The sequence below is a fragment of the Hippopotamus amphibius genome, chromosome 6, assembly GCF_030028045.1.
Source record: "Hippopotamus amphibius kiboko isolate mHipAmp2 chromosome 6, mHipAmp2.hap2, whole genome shotgun sequence".
NCBI lineage: Eukaryota > Metazoa > Chordata > Mammalia > Artiodactyla > Hippopotamidae > Hippopotamus > Hippopotamus amphibius.
In genome coordinates, this window is record NC_080191.1 from 59,886,740 (window position 1) to 59,903,799 (window position 17,060).

The following is a 17,060-nucleotide window of genomic DNA, read 5'->3' on the forward strand; positions in this document are numbered from 1 at the left end:
TGACCCAAACCTGGGAGAGAGTAAATTTTGCCCCAAGTGAAATTGCTGAATTCAGTGGATTTTAATTACTTTTGTCCCCATGGGCTTCCCCCCCCCCTTCATTTCTTATATGTTCCCTTGTAGGTTGCAAGGATTAATTTGCAAGCTGAGTCCCACACTATCCATGAAACTAAGCAGAATGTATGACAGGTGAGGTGCCTAGGTGCCACCTTTTTTTTTTTTTTTAACTTATTTTTGGCTGCGTTTGGTTTTTGTTGCTGTGTGTAGGCTTTCTCTAGTTGAGGTGAGTGGGGGCTACACTTTGTTGTGGTGCTCGGGCTTATTGCAGTGGCTTCTCGTGGAACATGGGCTGCAGTGCGTGGGCTTCAGCAGTTGCAGCACGTGGGCTCAATAGCTGTGGCTTGTGGGCTCTAGAGTGCAGGCTCAGTAGTTGTGGTGCACAGGCTTAGCTACTCCGAGGCATGTGGGATCTTCCTGGACCGGGGATTGAACTGTGTTCCCTGCACTGGCAGATGGATTCTTAACCACTGCACCACCAGGGAAGTCCAGGTGCCACCTTTTGAGCAGCTGAGGCAGGTTTTTTCCAGCAGCAGCCTATGTCATCATGATGGAATGAGGGGCACCTGTGGTCATGCCATGGCTCTGCAGGCCCTGGGCAGCAGCTCCCTTTCTTTCCTGTCATTAGAATCCTTGTTTGTTGTAGAGACAGGCCGCTGGGCATCTTGTGAGGCAGGTCCCATGCCTTATTTTTCATTCCCAGTTTGTTCAGAAACCATATTTTCTTGACTCTGAAAACAACAGCAGCCCACAGACACATTTTTACAGGGCAGCAAGAACTTACCAGAATACATGCTTTTTTGTTTTTTTGAACGAATCCCAAAGCTTTGGAAGTTACCCCTCCCTCCCCACCACGTTTTCTCTATATGCTCCATACTGTTCTAATAGCTCTTGTGGTGGCTGAGATTCTAAATGTAAAGCTTAATGCTCAACCAGTGTAAGCAGCATTCTTACGGGAGCCGCCTTAATGTTGGCTTACACAGGAAATGGAAATGGCTTGTGTTATCCATCCTTTAAAAAATTTCTAGTGCTCAGCCTCCATGAAATGGATTGCTTATGGGGAGATAATGTCTGTTCTATTCCTTTTTAAGTCTGTGAAAAATGTCATCCTGGTTAATAGGGTGATTAAAACTCTTTATGCTCCAGGAGATAAATGTGATTATGTTTGTCATACTCTACCCAAGATAAAGACAGCAAAGAAGGCAAACTTGAAATTCCATAACATTTCCTCTCTTCCATATCCAGGAACATTCAGAACTCAGTACACAGATGGTACTTCACATAAAGAATAACATTATCTGTTAAACATTTTTCCTTTCCATTAACCAATTTAACAATATGCCTCTGGTATAAAAGGAACAGACAAATGACTACATCTTCTGATATCTGAGTTCTGACTGTAGGAAAAAACCACTTTAGTCATATTGCTTGTTTTTCTTCTAACTTTCATCTTTGTTACTTCATTTTTGCTTTTAAAATGCAGCTGGAGCCTATGCTTGTTGCCTGTTCTAGGGAATCTGTCCCCATCAACCTTTCCTCAGCAGGTGATTCACCATCATTCTTATGGGAGTCCCCCACCATCCCGCAAGGACAACAGATGCACATGGAACGTGTTTTGTAAACATGAGGCATGTCACACAAGCGTTCACTCCTTTCGGCCTCCCACGCCAGGCCCTGTGGGACCAGCACACACCCACCACCCACCTAGACTCAGACTCATAATAGAGACAAAGACCTGCTCAGTTTTGCTCCCGCCTTTCCTTCCTTCATTTCATTCAAAAGCAGAGAGTTAGTTAAAAATGAAAGGTGGGTGAAGCGTTTCTGCTACTCCACATACCCTGATAAATTTCAGTCCTCTTCTTTTAGTCTCGGATTTTGAACAGGTTACATGTGAATCCCAGGTGATGATTACACCCGTTCAATTAATTAGCACAGAAATTTTAACAGGGTAACATGGTCCAGAAAAAACGTTCTATCATGCACTTGACATTTCATTTAAAATTTTTTTCTTAAAATTAAAAGGTTTCATTATAACATAAGTTTCAAATGTACTTTATTAAACTGATTGCTAATTAGGGCCTAAGCAATTACAAAGAAAATACACAATGATATTCAACCAGAGGGTATTTTTCTAGACATACTGACAATATTAAAAGTACTTTTCTTAAAAAATTTTTTTAATTTACCTGAGACTCAATACTCAGGTATCTTTCTGGTTAAAAATATTTGTTAAGATAGGTGATAACTGGACTATTTTTGTATTGACAACAGATAAAACTATAAACTGTCTGTCAGTGTTTAGGGACCCAGAACCAACTTGTCAAAAAAGTACATTCTACACCCATGATGTCATTATTATTTTCTCATGATTATCCTTTCAGGTTATCATAATCTGTCACTGGCTTCTTGTCTAAGAATTTACAGGACCTTAAGGTGAGGCTGTCAGGTAAATAACTAGCACATACAAATGAAAGACTGTGTTCAGGACAACAGAGCCACGTGCACTGCCTGATGGACAGGATTCACCTATGAACCCGTCACACAGGAGCAAGTCCTCCAAGTTCTGACACCACATACTGACAAGAATGGCTGTTGAAACTTACTTAATCAGACACACTGGGGGACTACTGCTGTTAGGAGTCTGTTTATAAAGATTTTCCCATTATACGTTATAATTTTTTTTTTCAGGTAAAAAAACTTGGTTTCAACTATTATAGTCATAAAAGTATTTCTCCTGGGATTTCCTCCACATAGAGAATGTATCCATATAATTATTTTTATTTTTATTTATTTATTTTTTAAGCTCTTTATTGGGAAATAATTGCTTTATACTCTTGTACCAGCTTTTGAGGTACACCGAAGTGAATCAGCTGTATTTATACACGTAATTATTTTTAAATAGTCTTCCTAAATTTGGGAGAACTTTGCCTCCCTCCAACTCATCCCCCCCACCCCATATGAACGTAACCAAATCAGTCGTAAAGTACAGCACACAGAAATGACTGTCGGCTCCTATGAGGACACTGAATGCCATCCATCCCATAGGTTCAGTCAATAATCTGCATGTGTTCCCTTTGCTGCTGTGGCATCTCCAAAGCCAGCCTTTCCTATAACAATCGTTCAGGACTTCATCCACCACGCTCGTCTCATTTAGATTTCAATGCTTCCTCCCACTCAACAGCCGATTCAGAGTTCTTGGGAATTGCTGGAAATATTGATTGCATTTTACTTCGGAAGTCTTTCATCTGAAAGATGAAAAAAATCAGTCATCAAATGTTAAAAGATGGGGAAAAGAGCCAAAGCAATTAGAGACGGACCCCGTTGCTGACTGACTGATATGTTATTGCTGTGGGTACTAAGCAAAGGAAGACCAACAAAAGGTAAAGACTGTCCTCACTGCCTTGAAAGACAATGAGACATACTTCTTTTCTTCTTCCAAGTATAAATCTATTGGACCTTAAATAACATAAAACTCCACTCTAAATCTGAAGGGCAACATGCTCTAAATCATCAACCCTATTTCCTACCAGAAGAACGGTATGTGTTGTTGGCCTTCATATATAAAGATACAGATGAGAATGGGATTTCTATCTAAATAAGTGAATATACTGAGGCCATTCAAATTAGAAGAATTTTGGCACCAGACGGAAGGAGTGAGAAGAAACTTAGTAGGGGCTAATTAAAGAAGGAATCAATGAATGGTAGACAGAGTAGAATGTTTTTATGTGCCTGACAGAGTTGAAAAATCTCTGTAGAGGTTTTCCCAGCAGAGGGTGATTTGCAGTCCGAGAGTCAGAGCAGGAGGTTGGAAGATCCTGACATGCCGTATCAGCTCCACCTAAGTGCATACCACTCTGAGGGAGGGGACACTGATTTAGGGAGGCGGACAGTCTTTACCTTAGATAATACTAGCTCCACACTGTTTGATTCATTCTTTTCACCTAGGTGGTCCTGTCCTGAAGATAGTATTTCAGAAGCACTACAACACAGCATTGCAGTGTTTTCTCATCAGCCATATCCCAACCATTATTTCTCAAGGATACAGATCTCCTCAGATTTGTGAAGCTCCCTGGACTCACAGCAGCAGTAAGTCATTTCTTGGAGTGATTACTTTGAGAGTTGGCTAGTATTTTTTTTTTTTTTTTATGTTGATGCTTATTTCAATTTGAAGCTGAATCCTTATACTGTTTCCAAATTCAGGTGGTACATCCTATTTGGGACTTGTAAGTTCCTAGGCATTTACTCCAGTCATTGTAGCACCGCTGTTAGCACACTCTGATATCAGATAGACCTCTCTGTTCAAAGCCCAACTCCACTACTTGAGAAATCTGCTTACTCTCTCTGAGGGGTAGTTTCCATGTGTGCAGAATGGAGATAATTACCTGCTTACAGAGTTGTGAGGATTACGTGAGATAACGTACCTAAAGCACAGCACCTGGTAGTGCTCAATATTTATTAGCTGTTGTCACTACAGCATCATCAAAATATGTAGTATGTTCCAAGAATAAACCTCACATGGATACAAATATGGTATGTGTGTCAAACGCATTAATTTATAATTTTGGTTTAAATATTCTGATACTGGAAGACATATAAGGCTTCCCATCACATGTAGTCTGTAGGAGGTCCATTGCCAACCATCTCAACATTTGGGTCCCAGACACCAATCTTGAAGACATACACACACATCCACAGCATGTGTGTCTCTCCCTAACCCCCCCCCCCCTTCCGTGCAGCTCTCTAGTCTGTACTGTGATAAACCCTTCGTGAAAGGTTTTCAACTAAAGGCAGTACTGTATCCCTGGGGAGGAACTGAAAATGTAGTTCTAAATAACAGTTCTCAAATAGAGACTCCTGACAGTTTGGCGGTCACAATCACAGGGGATTAATGTTTGCACTGGGTGGGCGTGGGGTGGCGGGTGCTAAATGTCTAAGATGGCCCACAACAAGAACTGCTTTGTCCAAAATACCGAGCGTGCCCCTCCTGAAGACTCGTGCATAGACTTTTCTCAGCGGACAGACATCTCTGGCCAGGCTATGCTACAGGCTGCTTGGTTCTTTCCCTTCACCTTTCTGGTTGAACATCTGTTACAACTGAGCCTAAGGACAGTTTTCCAGTGGGATATCAGACAGCCAGGACATGAACAGAATCATTTACTGTCCCATCTTCTCAGGGATATGGAACAAGGTCAGTGGCTGAAAAGGCAGAAGCTGGGACACTTGGATGATGCCTGGGTAGGAGAGTGCAGAGTGGCTGCTCTACCTCAGCATGGGAGGTTGTGTTCCCATTTCCTCCTCCTGGCCCCATGTTTTTTCTTTCCACTAATTTCCCCAGTATTGCTTACTTGTTCTCAGGGTCATAAGTGAGTAATTGAACCAATGGAACGAATCATATCTGAAAATTAGCCAACTAGGAAGAGACAGGCTTCAGAGCAAGGAGAAGGAAGGGAGACAAGTAAGATAAAGAACACCACTGAGCCTGCTTTAATTTTACAGTTATGGGCAAGTTCAGCCAACATGGCAGAGTAGAAAGACCCTGAGCTCACCTCCTCTCACGAGCACACCAAAATCACAACTAAGTGCAAAACAACCATGGATGAAAAGACCAGAACCTACCAGAAAAGGTCTTCTACAACAAAAGATGTAAAGAAGGAACCAAAACGAGATGGATAGGAATGGTGGATATAGTTAAGTCCCATATCCCCAGGTGGGTGACCCACAGACTGGAGAATAATTACATTGCATAGGTTCTCCCATAGAAGTGAAGAGTTCTGAGCCCCATGTCAGGCTCCCTAGCCTGGGGGTTCTGCACCAGGAAGACAAGCCCCCGGAGAATTTGGCTTTGAAGGTCAGTGGGGCTTAATTTCAGGAGTCCCAGAGGACTAGGGAAATAGAGACTTTACTTGTAAAGGGTGCACATAAAATCTCACATGCTCCAGGATTCAGGAGGCAACTGCAGCTCACCCTGGGGACACAGACACTAGTGGCAGCCATTCTTGGGAGCTCCTTCTATCACTTGGATACTGGTGCTGATGGGGTCCACTGTGGAATCCTCCCTCTGGCTTATCAGCGCCAAGACCTGACCCAGGGCTGTGATGCCTCAGGCCAAGCAACTAACTGGGTTGTGGACACAGCCCCACCAATCAGCAGACAGGCTATCTTAAGACCTCCTGAACCCAGTTGCCTTTAGACAAGGCCCTGTCCACCAGAGGGTCCAGGACCCAGCTCCACCCACCAGTGGGCAGGCACCACCCCCAGAATGCCCTGGCCCTGCCCTCCAGAAAGCCTGTTCTAGCCCCTGGACCAGCCTCATCCACCAGGGGGCAGACACTATAGATGCAAGAAAACCACAATCCTGCAGCCTGCAGACTCAGCCTACCACCAGCAGGCCAACATAAGCTTTGGGACACCCTGGACCCTGTACCCAACTGTGTCAGGAACCATCCCCTCCCACCCCCCCAACCAGTGATCTGACACCAGCTTTGAGACCCTTGGGCCCTGTAACCAGACTCCAGCACTAACCCCAGGACCTGGCGTCATCCATCAATGGGCTGAACAACAGCCCCAGAATCTTCTGGCCCCTGACTCCACATACCAGCACTAGCCAGCACTAGCCCCAGGGCCCCCTGACCTTCTGCAGTCAGTTGCCTCAGGACCTGGCCCTGTCAACCAGCAGTTGGCTGCTTCCACACAAGGCAGGGTCTGGTAACCAGCTGAACTGGGGGCCAACCAAACCTACCAGACCACCCACACAGTCAGCCTGTCACAAGAGAAGGACCAACCGTAGGGGAAAATCCTAGAGCGTATAGCTTGGGTGACCAAAGGGTAATGCGTTGCTGGGATGCTTCTCCAAGGTCGGGACACATAACTAACCTGCCAAATACATTAAAACAAAACAAAACAAAAAACAGGCAGAATGAGGCGACAGAGTAACATGTTCCAAAAAAAGGAACAAGATAAAATCCCAGAAGAAGAATGAAGTGAAGTGGAGATAGGCAGTCTACCTGAGAAAGTGACCAGGGTAGTGACTGTAAAGAGGAACAAAGAACTTGGGAGATGAATGGATGCACAGAGCAAGAAGCAGAAGTTTTTAATGAAGAGAAAATAAAGAACAACCAGAGATGAAGAATACAATAACTGAAATGAAAAATATACTAGAAGGAATCAACAGTCAACTAAATGATACATAGGGATAGATCAGTGAGCTAAAAGACAGAATAGTGGAAATGACTGATGATGAACAGAAAAAAGAATAAAAAGAAATGAAGACAGTTTAAGAGACCTCTAGGATAACACCAAGCACACTAATATTCACATTATAGGGGTCCCTGAGGGGAAGAGGAAGAGAAAGAGAAAGGGGCTGAAAACATATTTGAAGACATAAGAGCTAAGAACTTCCCTAACCTGGGAAAGGAAACAGCCATAAAAGTCCAGAAAGTGCAGAGAGTCCCATAAAGGATTAACCCAAAGAGGAACACACCAAGACACATAATTAAAATGGCAAAAATTAAAGGTAAAGAGAGAATATTAATAGCAAGGGAAAAGCAACAAATAACATACAAGGGAATTCCCATGAGGCTATCAGCTGACTTTTCAACAGGTACTGCAGAAAGGAGTGACACCATATATTTAAAGTGATGAAAGGGAAAAACCTACAACCAAGAATACCCATTAAGACTCTTTTGCAGATTTGATAGATCAAAAGCTTTTCAGACAAACAGAAGCTAAAAGAGTTCAGCACCAAGAAACCACCTTTACAAGGATGTTAAAGGAACTTCTCTAAGCAAAAAAGAAAATGCCACAACTAGAAACATGAAAATTACAAAATGAAAAGCTCAATGGTAAAGGAAACATACAGTGAAGGCAGGAAATCATCCACACACAAAGCTAGTAGGAAGGTTAAAAAATAAAAGCAGTAAAATCATCTATATTCACAATAAGCAGTTAAGAGATACACAAAAAATTCAGATGTAAAATATGATATCAAAAACAGTAATTGTGAGGGGAGGAGGACAGAAATGCAAGGTTATTAAAATCCATTTGAAATTAAGGGGTCAGCAACTTATATATATATTTATATGTATATATTATAAATTTATATACACACACATACACACAAAACTATATATTTATCAGTATATAAAAACCTTATGGTGGGACTTCCCTGATGGTCCAGTGGGTAAGACTCTGCACTCCCAGTGAAGGGGCTCCAGGTTCAATCCCTGGTCGAGGAATCTGAAACCTGCATGCTGCATCTAAGAAGTCCACATGCCGCAACTAAAAAAAAAAAAAGATCTCGCATGCTGCAACTAAGACCCGGCGCAACCAAAATAAGTAAATAAAGAAGTAAATATTTACAAGGCCACAGTGATCAAGACAGTATGGTCCTGGCACAAAAATTGAAAGGAAGATCAATGGAATAGAATAGAGAACTCAGAAGTAAGCCCAAACACATATGGGCACCTTATCTTTGACAAAGGAGGCATGAATATACAATGGAAAAAAGACAGCCTCTTCAATAAGTGGTGCTGGGAAAATTGAACAGCTACATGTAAAAGAATGAAATTAGAACACTTCCTAACACCATACACAAAAATAAACTCCAAATGGATTAAAGACCTACATGTAAGGCCAGATACTATCAAACTCCTAGAGGAAAACATAGGCAGAACACTCTATGATATACATCAAAGCAAGATCCTTTTTGACCCACCTCCTAGAATAATGGAAATAAAATCAAGAATAAACAAATGGGACACCATGAAACTTAAAAGCTTTTGCACAGCAAAAGAAACCATAAACAAGACTAGAAGGCATCCCTCAGAATGGGAAAAAATAATTGCCTACGAAACAACGGACAAAGGATTAACCTCCAAAATATACAAGCAGCTCAGGCAGCTTCATACCAAAAAAGCAAATAACCCAATCCACAAATGGGCGGAAGACCTAAATAGACATTTCTCCAAAGACATACAGATGGCCAACAAACACATGAAAAGATGCTCAACATCACTAATCATCAGAGAAATGCAAGTCAAAGCCACAATGAGGTATCACCTCACACTGGTCAGAATGGCCATCAAAACAAAATCTGGAAACAACAAATGTTGGAGAGGGTGTGGAGAAAAGGGAACTCTCCTGCACTGCTGGTGGGAATGTAAGTTGGTACAGCCACTATGGAAAACAATTTGGAGGTCCCTTAAAAAACTACAAATAGAACTACCATATGATCCAGTAATCCCACTACTGGGCATATACCCAAAGAAAACCATAATCCCAAAAGAAACATGTACCATAATGTCTATTGCAGCACTATTTACAATAGCCAGGACATGGAAGCAACCTAAATGCCCATCAACAAATGAATGGATAAAGCAGATGTGGCATATATATACAATGGAATATTACTCAGCTATAAAAAGGGATGAGATGGAGCTATGTAATGAGATGGATAGACCCAGAGTCTGTCATACAGAGTGAAGTAAGTCAGAAAGAGAAATACAAATATTGTATGCTTACTCACATATACGGAATCTAAAAATGGTACTGATGAACTCAGTGACAAGACAAGAACAAGGATGCAGATGCAGAGAATGGACTGGAGAACTCGAGGTTTGGGGGGGTGGGGGGTGAAGGGGAAGCTGAGATGAAGTGAGAGAGTAGCACAGACATATATATACTACCAACTGTAAAACAGATAGCCTGTGGGAAGTTGCTGTATAACAAAGGGAGTTCCACTCGAGGATGGATGATGCCTTAGAGGACTGGGATGGGGAGGGTGGGGGGGAGTTGAGGGAGGGAGGGAATATGGGGATATGTGTATAAAAACAGATGATTGAACTTGGTGTACCCCCAAAAAAATAATAAGTAAATAAATAAATTAAAAAAAAAAAAACCAACCAGAAAAAAAAAAAGTAAATATTAACAAAAAAACCTTCATGGTAACCACAAACCAAATACCTGTAATAGATATACACATACACAAAAAGGAATCCAAACATAACACTAAAGACAGTCATCAAGTCACAAGAGAACAAAAGAAGGAAAAAAAAAGCCTTCAAAAACAACCTCCAAATAACAAAATGTCAATAAGAACATACATATCAATAATTACCTTAAATGGAAATGTTCCAATAAAAAAAACAGAATGGCTGAATGGATACAAAAACAAGACCCATGTACATGCTGCCTACAAGAGATCTGAAGACACATAAAGACTGAAAGTCAGGGGATGAAAAAAGAAATCAAAATAGAAAATAGAAATCAAATCAAAGAAATCAAAATGCAAAAAGAAATCAAAAGAAAGCCAAGGTAGCAATACTTATACCAGACAAAATAGACTTTAAAATAAAGGCTGTTATAAGAGACAAAGAAGGACACTACATAATGATGAACAAATCAATCCAAGAAGAAGATATAACAACTGTAAATATATATGCACCCAACATAGGTGCTCTTAAAGACATAAAGCAAATATTAATGGACATAAAGGGAGAAATTGACAGTAACACAATAATAGTAGTGAATTTAACACCCCACTTACATCAGTAAACAGATCATCTAGACAGAAAATGAATAAGGAAACACTAGCCTTAAATGACACATTAGACCAGATAGACTTAATTGATATATATACAGAACATTCCATCCAAAAGCAGCAGAATACACATTCTTTTCCAGTGCATATGGAACAAGATAAATCTATCTCCAGGATAGATCATGCTTCCACAAAACAAATCCTGGTAAGTTTAAGAAAACTGAAATCAGATCAACCATCTTTTTGGACATGAACACTATGAGACTAGAAATCAACTACAAGAAAAATAAAACTGCAGGAAACAAAAACACATGGAGGCTAAACAATATGCTACTAAACAACCGATGGATCACTGAAGAAATAAAGGAAATTAAAAAATACCTAGACACAAACGAATATGAAAACACGATGATTCAAAACCTATGGGACACAGCAAATGCAGTTCTAAGAGGGATGTTTATAGTGATATAGCTTACCTTAGGAAACAAGAAAAATATCAATAACCTAACCTTACACCAAAAGGAACTAGAGAAAGAACAAAGAAAACCCAAAGTTAGTAGGAAATAAATCATAAAGATCACAGCAGAAATAAATGAAATAGAGCTCCCCCCCAAACCCCTCCCCAACTCAACCAAAAGATCATTGAAAATAAAAGCTGGTTCTTTGAAAAGATAAACAAAATTGATAAACCTTTAGTCAGACTCATCAAGAAAAAGGTGAGGACCCAAATCAATAAAATCAGATATAGAAAAGTTACAACTGACACCACAGAAATACAAAGGATCATAAGAGATTACTATAAGCAACTATATGACAATAAAATGGACAACTCAGAAGAAATGGCAAATTCTTAGAAATGTATAATCTCCCAAGACTGAGCCAGGAAGAAATTGAAAATATGAACAAATTACCAGTAATGAAATTGAATCAGTAATTTTAAAAGGCCCAATAAAAGCTGGCTTCACAGGTGAATTCTACCAAACATATAGAGGAGTTAACACCTATTCTCAAACTATTCAGAAAAAATTGCAGAGGTACACTTCCAAATTAATTCTGTGAGGCCAGCATCACCCTGATACTGAAACCAGACAAAGATATCACAAAAAAAGAAAATTACAGGCCAATATCACTGATTAATATAGATGCAAAAATCTTCAACAAAATATTAGCAAAAATTCCTCAAGAAAACTGAATCCAACAATACATTAAAAGGCTCATACACCATGATCAAGTGGGATTTATCTCAGGGATGCAAGGATTTTTCAATATCCACAAATCAATGTGATATACCACATTAACAAATTGAAGAATAAAAACCATATGATCATCTCAATAGATGCAGAAAAAGCTTTTAACAAAACTCAACATCTATTTATAATAAAAACTCTCCAGAAAGTGGGTATAGAGAGGACATCCCTCATAATAAAGGCCATATATGACAAACCCACAGCAGACCCACAGGTGAAAAGCTGAAAGTTTCCTCTAAGATCAGAAACAAGACAAGGATGTCCACTCTCACCACTTTTATTCAACATAGTATTGGAATTGCACAGCAATCAAAGAGGAAAAAGAAATAAAAAGAATTCAAATTGGAAAGGAAGAAGTAAAACTGTCACTGTTTATAGATGTGGACATGATACTATACATAGAAAGTCCTAAAGATGCCACCAGAAAACTACTAGAGCTCATTAGTAAATTCAGTAAAGTTGCAGGATACAAAATTAATATACAGAAATCTGTTGCATTTCTATACACTAACAATGAACTATCAGAGAAATTATGGAAACAATCCCATTTACCACTGCATCAAAAAGAGTAAAATACCAATGAATAAACCTACCTAAGGAGATAAAAGACTTGTACTTGGAAAACTGTGACAGTGATGAAAGAAACTGAAGACAACACAGATGGAAAGATATACCATGTTCATGGATAGGAAGAGTTAATATTGTTAAAAATGACCATACTACAGAAGGCAATCTACAGATCAATGCAATCCCTACAAGATACCAATGACATTTTTCACAGAACTTGAACAAATAAGTTTAAAATTTGTATGGAAACACAAAAGGATCCCCGATAGCCAAAGCAATCTTGAGAAAGAAGAACAGAGCTGGAGGAATCACACGCCCTGTCTTCAGACTATAATACAAAACTACAGTAATTAAAACAGTATGGTACTGACAAAAAACAAACACACAGATCAATAAAACAGAATAGAGAGCCCATACACACACAGTAATACTAATCAGTCATAAAAAGGAACGACATTTTGCCATTTGTAACAACGTGGATGGACCTAGAGAGTATTATGCTAAGTGAAATAAGTCTGACAGAGAAAGACAAATATTGTATGATATCACTTATATGTGGAATCTAAAAAATACAAACTAGTAAATATAACAAAAAAGAAAACAGACTCAGATATAGAGAACAAACCAGTGGTTACCACTGGGGAGAGGGAAGTGGGGAGGAGAAATATAAGGGTAGGGGATTAAGAGGTACAAACTATTATGTATAAAATAAGCTGCAAGGATATACTGTATAACATAGGGTATATGGCTACTATTTTGTAACTATAAATGGAGTATAACATTTAAAAATTATGAATCACTATGTTGTACACCTGTTACTTACATAATATTATACATCAACTATACTTCAATGAAAAGTTTTTTTTAAAATAAATTTATTTATTTATTTATTTATTTATTTATTTATTGGCTGCGTTGGGGCTTCTTTGCTGCTCATGGGCTTTCTCCAGTTGTGGAGCAGGGGCTACTCTTCATTGTGGTGCATGGGCTTCTCATTGTGGTGGCTTCTCTTGCTGCAGAGCAGGAGCTCTAGGAAAGTGGGCTTCAGTAGTTGTGGCATGTGGGCTCAATAGTTGTGGCTCACGGGCTCTAGAGCACAGGCTCAGTAGTTGTGGTGCACGGGCTTAGCTGCTCTGAGGCATGTGGGATTTCCCAGCCCAGGGATCAAACCTGTGCCCCTGCATTGGCAGGTGGATTCTTAACCACTGTGCCACGAGGGAAGCCCCCAATGAAAAGTTTTTTTTTCTAATTTTATAGCTGTGGAAATGGAAACCTAGAGTCTATACTTACACCCTACTTACAAACAGGGCCTCAAGTTGCTTTCAACAATAGGGCTCATAGAAAGTTTTTAAGCTTGAACTATTTATACTGTATGGATAGTAAATGAAAACCTTCAGTTTTTTCCATCTGTTTCAACTGCTGATATGCAGATCAGAGGTGGTGGTCTTATCAGTGATACTCTAGCACAGGCCAATAAAACATTCCCCTGGTTAAAAATATGCTTGACAAAAGATTTAGGGATTGAGTACATTTTAAGTAAAAATGGTTATAAAATAAATGTACTGAATTCCACAATATTTACAGCTATTGCCACAGAACCATCCCCCTACCCAAACACCCCCCTAAAATTTGGTGAAGATGGGGCATGCTGGGAACTTGAGTCTCCATCTGGCAACTCAGTTTTACTCTGAAGCATTTTCCAAACTCTGGGATCTCCTTCTTGCAGTCCTCCTCTTCCTCCTTTCCTCTCTGACCAGGGAGAATTTTTCCATGGTTATGGATCACAAGCCTAACCTTCTAAACAGGGCCACTGTGTACTACACAACTGCAGGGGCTGTTCTCCACAAAGACTAAGACACAAATGGCACTTTCTAGGCAATGAGCCCACTGCTCCAAGAACTTCATCCTTAATTCCCAATGTTCGTGTCCAACAGTGCTAGGTTGTAATACTATCAGAAAGTACCTCTCTAAGGCAGCAGTTCTCAAAGGGTGTTATGACAGTTGAAAAATGTATTACAAGTAATTTGTCACTAATATGGACATTCTGATTGACTTTTTAGATATCAGAATAGATTCAAGACCATGTCTCTAATAATGTTACTACTTTCATTCACACTGCAACAGCTTTTTGAAGGGCGATTTAACCAGTATGCCAGGAGTGAAACATGGGATGTTGCTATACACATTTACCATGCATGTCTTGGCAAGGAAAAAAACAACATGAAAACTTTGGGTCTACTATATAGTGTGCTGAAAAATTACTTAAAAGCTGCGGCTATGTCCCCAATGTAATTAATTTGAGAAAACCCTCACACCATCTATTCTAATAAATAGACAGCTATTGGAATTAAAAGCTCCAAATTTTAAAATGTCTTTGCCATTGACTAGCTCATTTTAGCTTCAGTTTTCTCACTTGCAGGTACAGGTCTGCTGCCAGCCTCAGTGCTGAAGTTAGAATAAGGAAAGCTTTATAGGACCAACTGATGAGAAAACCTTCAGATATGCCAATAATTACAGTGCCAACGGTAATTTTGAAGAACCTGGAAATTCAGCTTCTTTATAAAACAGAATAAGATTATAAATGTTCCCTGAACAGGAATAATAATGTCTGCCATTTGAGATCATCTATGTGCCAGACACGATACCAAGCAGTAGGCTTTTATTTAGTCTTTACAATTCTTTTTGGCAGAAATGAGGACCACCACTTTACATATGAGAAACCGAGGTCAGAGAGGTTAACCTACCCATGGTGATCTGGTTTATGAGTACAACTGCCTGACTGATATCCAGGCTCTTTCCCCACAACCATTCTGGTTCTGTGACCTGGAAAGACAGGGCACCTCTACAACCTCTATTCATGTGCCAGCTTTCACTAAAAATGACTTTAAAAGCCCATAATATATACCTCTTGCAATGGTGACCATGTTATTGAGAATGCTGTGGCAGATTATTACCAATGTTCACTGATAACCAGCACTCATCTGCTTCTGGATACAAGGTGGTTATACTTCTCTACCCTCTTGAGGTTAGGTAACCATCTGACAATTCTAATGAAATATGAGTAAAAGAAATGTGTCACTTTCAAGGTGAAACATATAATTACAAGAGTTCGATTCTCCAGGGCTCTCTTCCCTTTCCATAGCAATCATGGAAACCTGTGTTGCTGCAGTGGTGCCTCAAGATCAAAGAAACTTGAGGTATGAAGCCAGCCTGTGGAGGGCAGCTTCCCTAGAGAGTTGCATAAACCCAGTGAATTTTAGGAGTGAAATAAACCTTTGTTATTTTAAGCTACACAGTTGGAGATTACTTTTTACTGTAGTATAACCCAGCCTATCCCGACTGACCTAGCTGGTGAAGAGAATTACAGAGCATATTTAAGGCAGGCTCTGATCTCCTTCAATATTATATTAAATTTGGCTGAAACATGGCTGAATAAAAACTCAAGGGCTGGACAAAGGGGAAAAGAAACTTGGTGCAATTAAGCTTAAAAAAGGTTTTAGAACCACTTGGAACAACCAAACCACCACTCTTCCCACCTTCAGGGAGCTTGGCACATCGATTAATCCAGTTACATGACAGAGCTTCCTGGGTAATCAGAACATTCTGACATTTTCAGTGAAATAGTATGGTTTAATGAAATAATATGGGAGCTCTGATCAGCATGGTTAAGTAAAGGGTTAGTTTTTTGGGGTAGATCACTGTCCTATGTACACTTGATAAAACTGAACTAAGCAGGACTGGCTTAGAGAGCACATGCTGGTACATTTCTACTTTGATTAGGCCTGTTGATATCCACATAAATCCTGAGATATGTTTGAACATACCATATAATTTATTTAATATTCAAATGTATTAGAAAGGCTAAAATCTCATGTTCTAAGTAATTAGTACCATTATTTGGGTAAAGGTCAGACAAGCATCTTTACTTTCTCCTAAACTTTCACTGTATCACATCCATACAGCCTAGAATCTGTAGTAAAGTCAATTGATTTAGGAATAAAAAGTGAACATATAACTTTCTGAGAAATACAATCCCTAAAGTACACATTAAAATGGTCAATTTTTATGACAATGATTAACAACAGGGCACATCAAAAGCAAAAGCCTTCTGTTAATGTGAAGTAAACTGAGCAACTGGGATGACCCTGAAATGTCTTAGAGCCAGGGCACACTCTGCAGCTAAGACTCAACCCAATAAGAACAATTTATAACATGCTTCTTGATTTAATGTGCTAACAGGTCAGGTTCACAGTTCTAAAATTATTTCAGTCAGGCTTTATTTTTAGTAACTGTACCACCTCTGACTGTCAGGCCTCTTTCTAAAAGCTTTATAATTTACTGCATTAAATACTTTATAATAGCTACAAACCAAATCACTATTATTTTCATATTTTACCTAATGATCCTGCTTCACTGGTACACATACATGAGCATATGTGCGCGCGCGCGCGCGCACACACACACACACACACACACACACACACACACACACACAAGCACACAAAGGACCTGCCTGCAGCTCCCATCTTATGATGTCTTTTTAAAAGCCTGGCTAATAGGTTGTCACAGGGGAATGAAGACAGCTGATGGCTCCATTACAGAAAGTGCTTCTGTGTATATGTTTATTTTCACATTGTATAGGAAGTTTTACA

General features: G+C 39.7%; 1 protein-coding gene across 1 annotated transcript in view; it reads right to left on the bottom strand.

Annotated features, from left to right (window-relative positions):
• Positions 1–2,051: 2,051 nt before the first annotated feature.
• TMEM242 (transmembrane protein 242) overlaps positions 2,052–17,060 on the bottom strand; it is a 41,447-nt gene continuing 26,438 nt past the window's right edge. Inside the window, exon 4 of the mRNA XM_057739850.1 lies at positions 2,052–3,302. Within this exon, the coding sequence (XP_057595833.1) occupies positions 3,204–3,302 (99 nt within the window). The 3' untranslated portion in view covers positions 2,052–3,203. The remainder of the gene's footprint in view (positions 3,303–17,060) is intronic.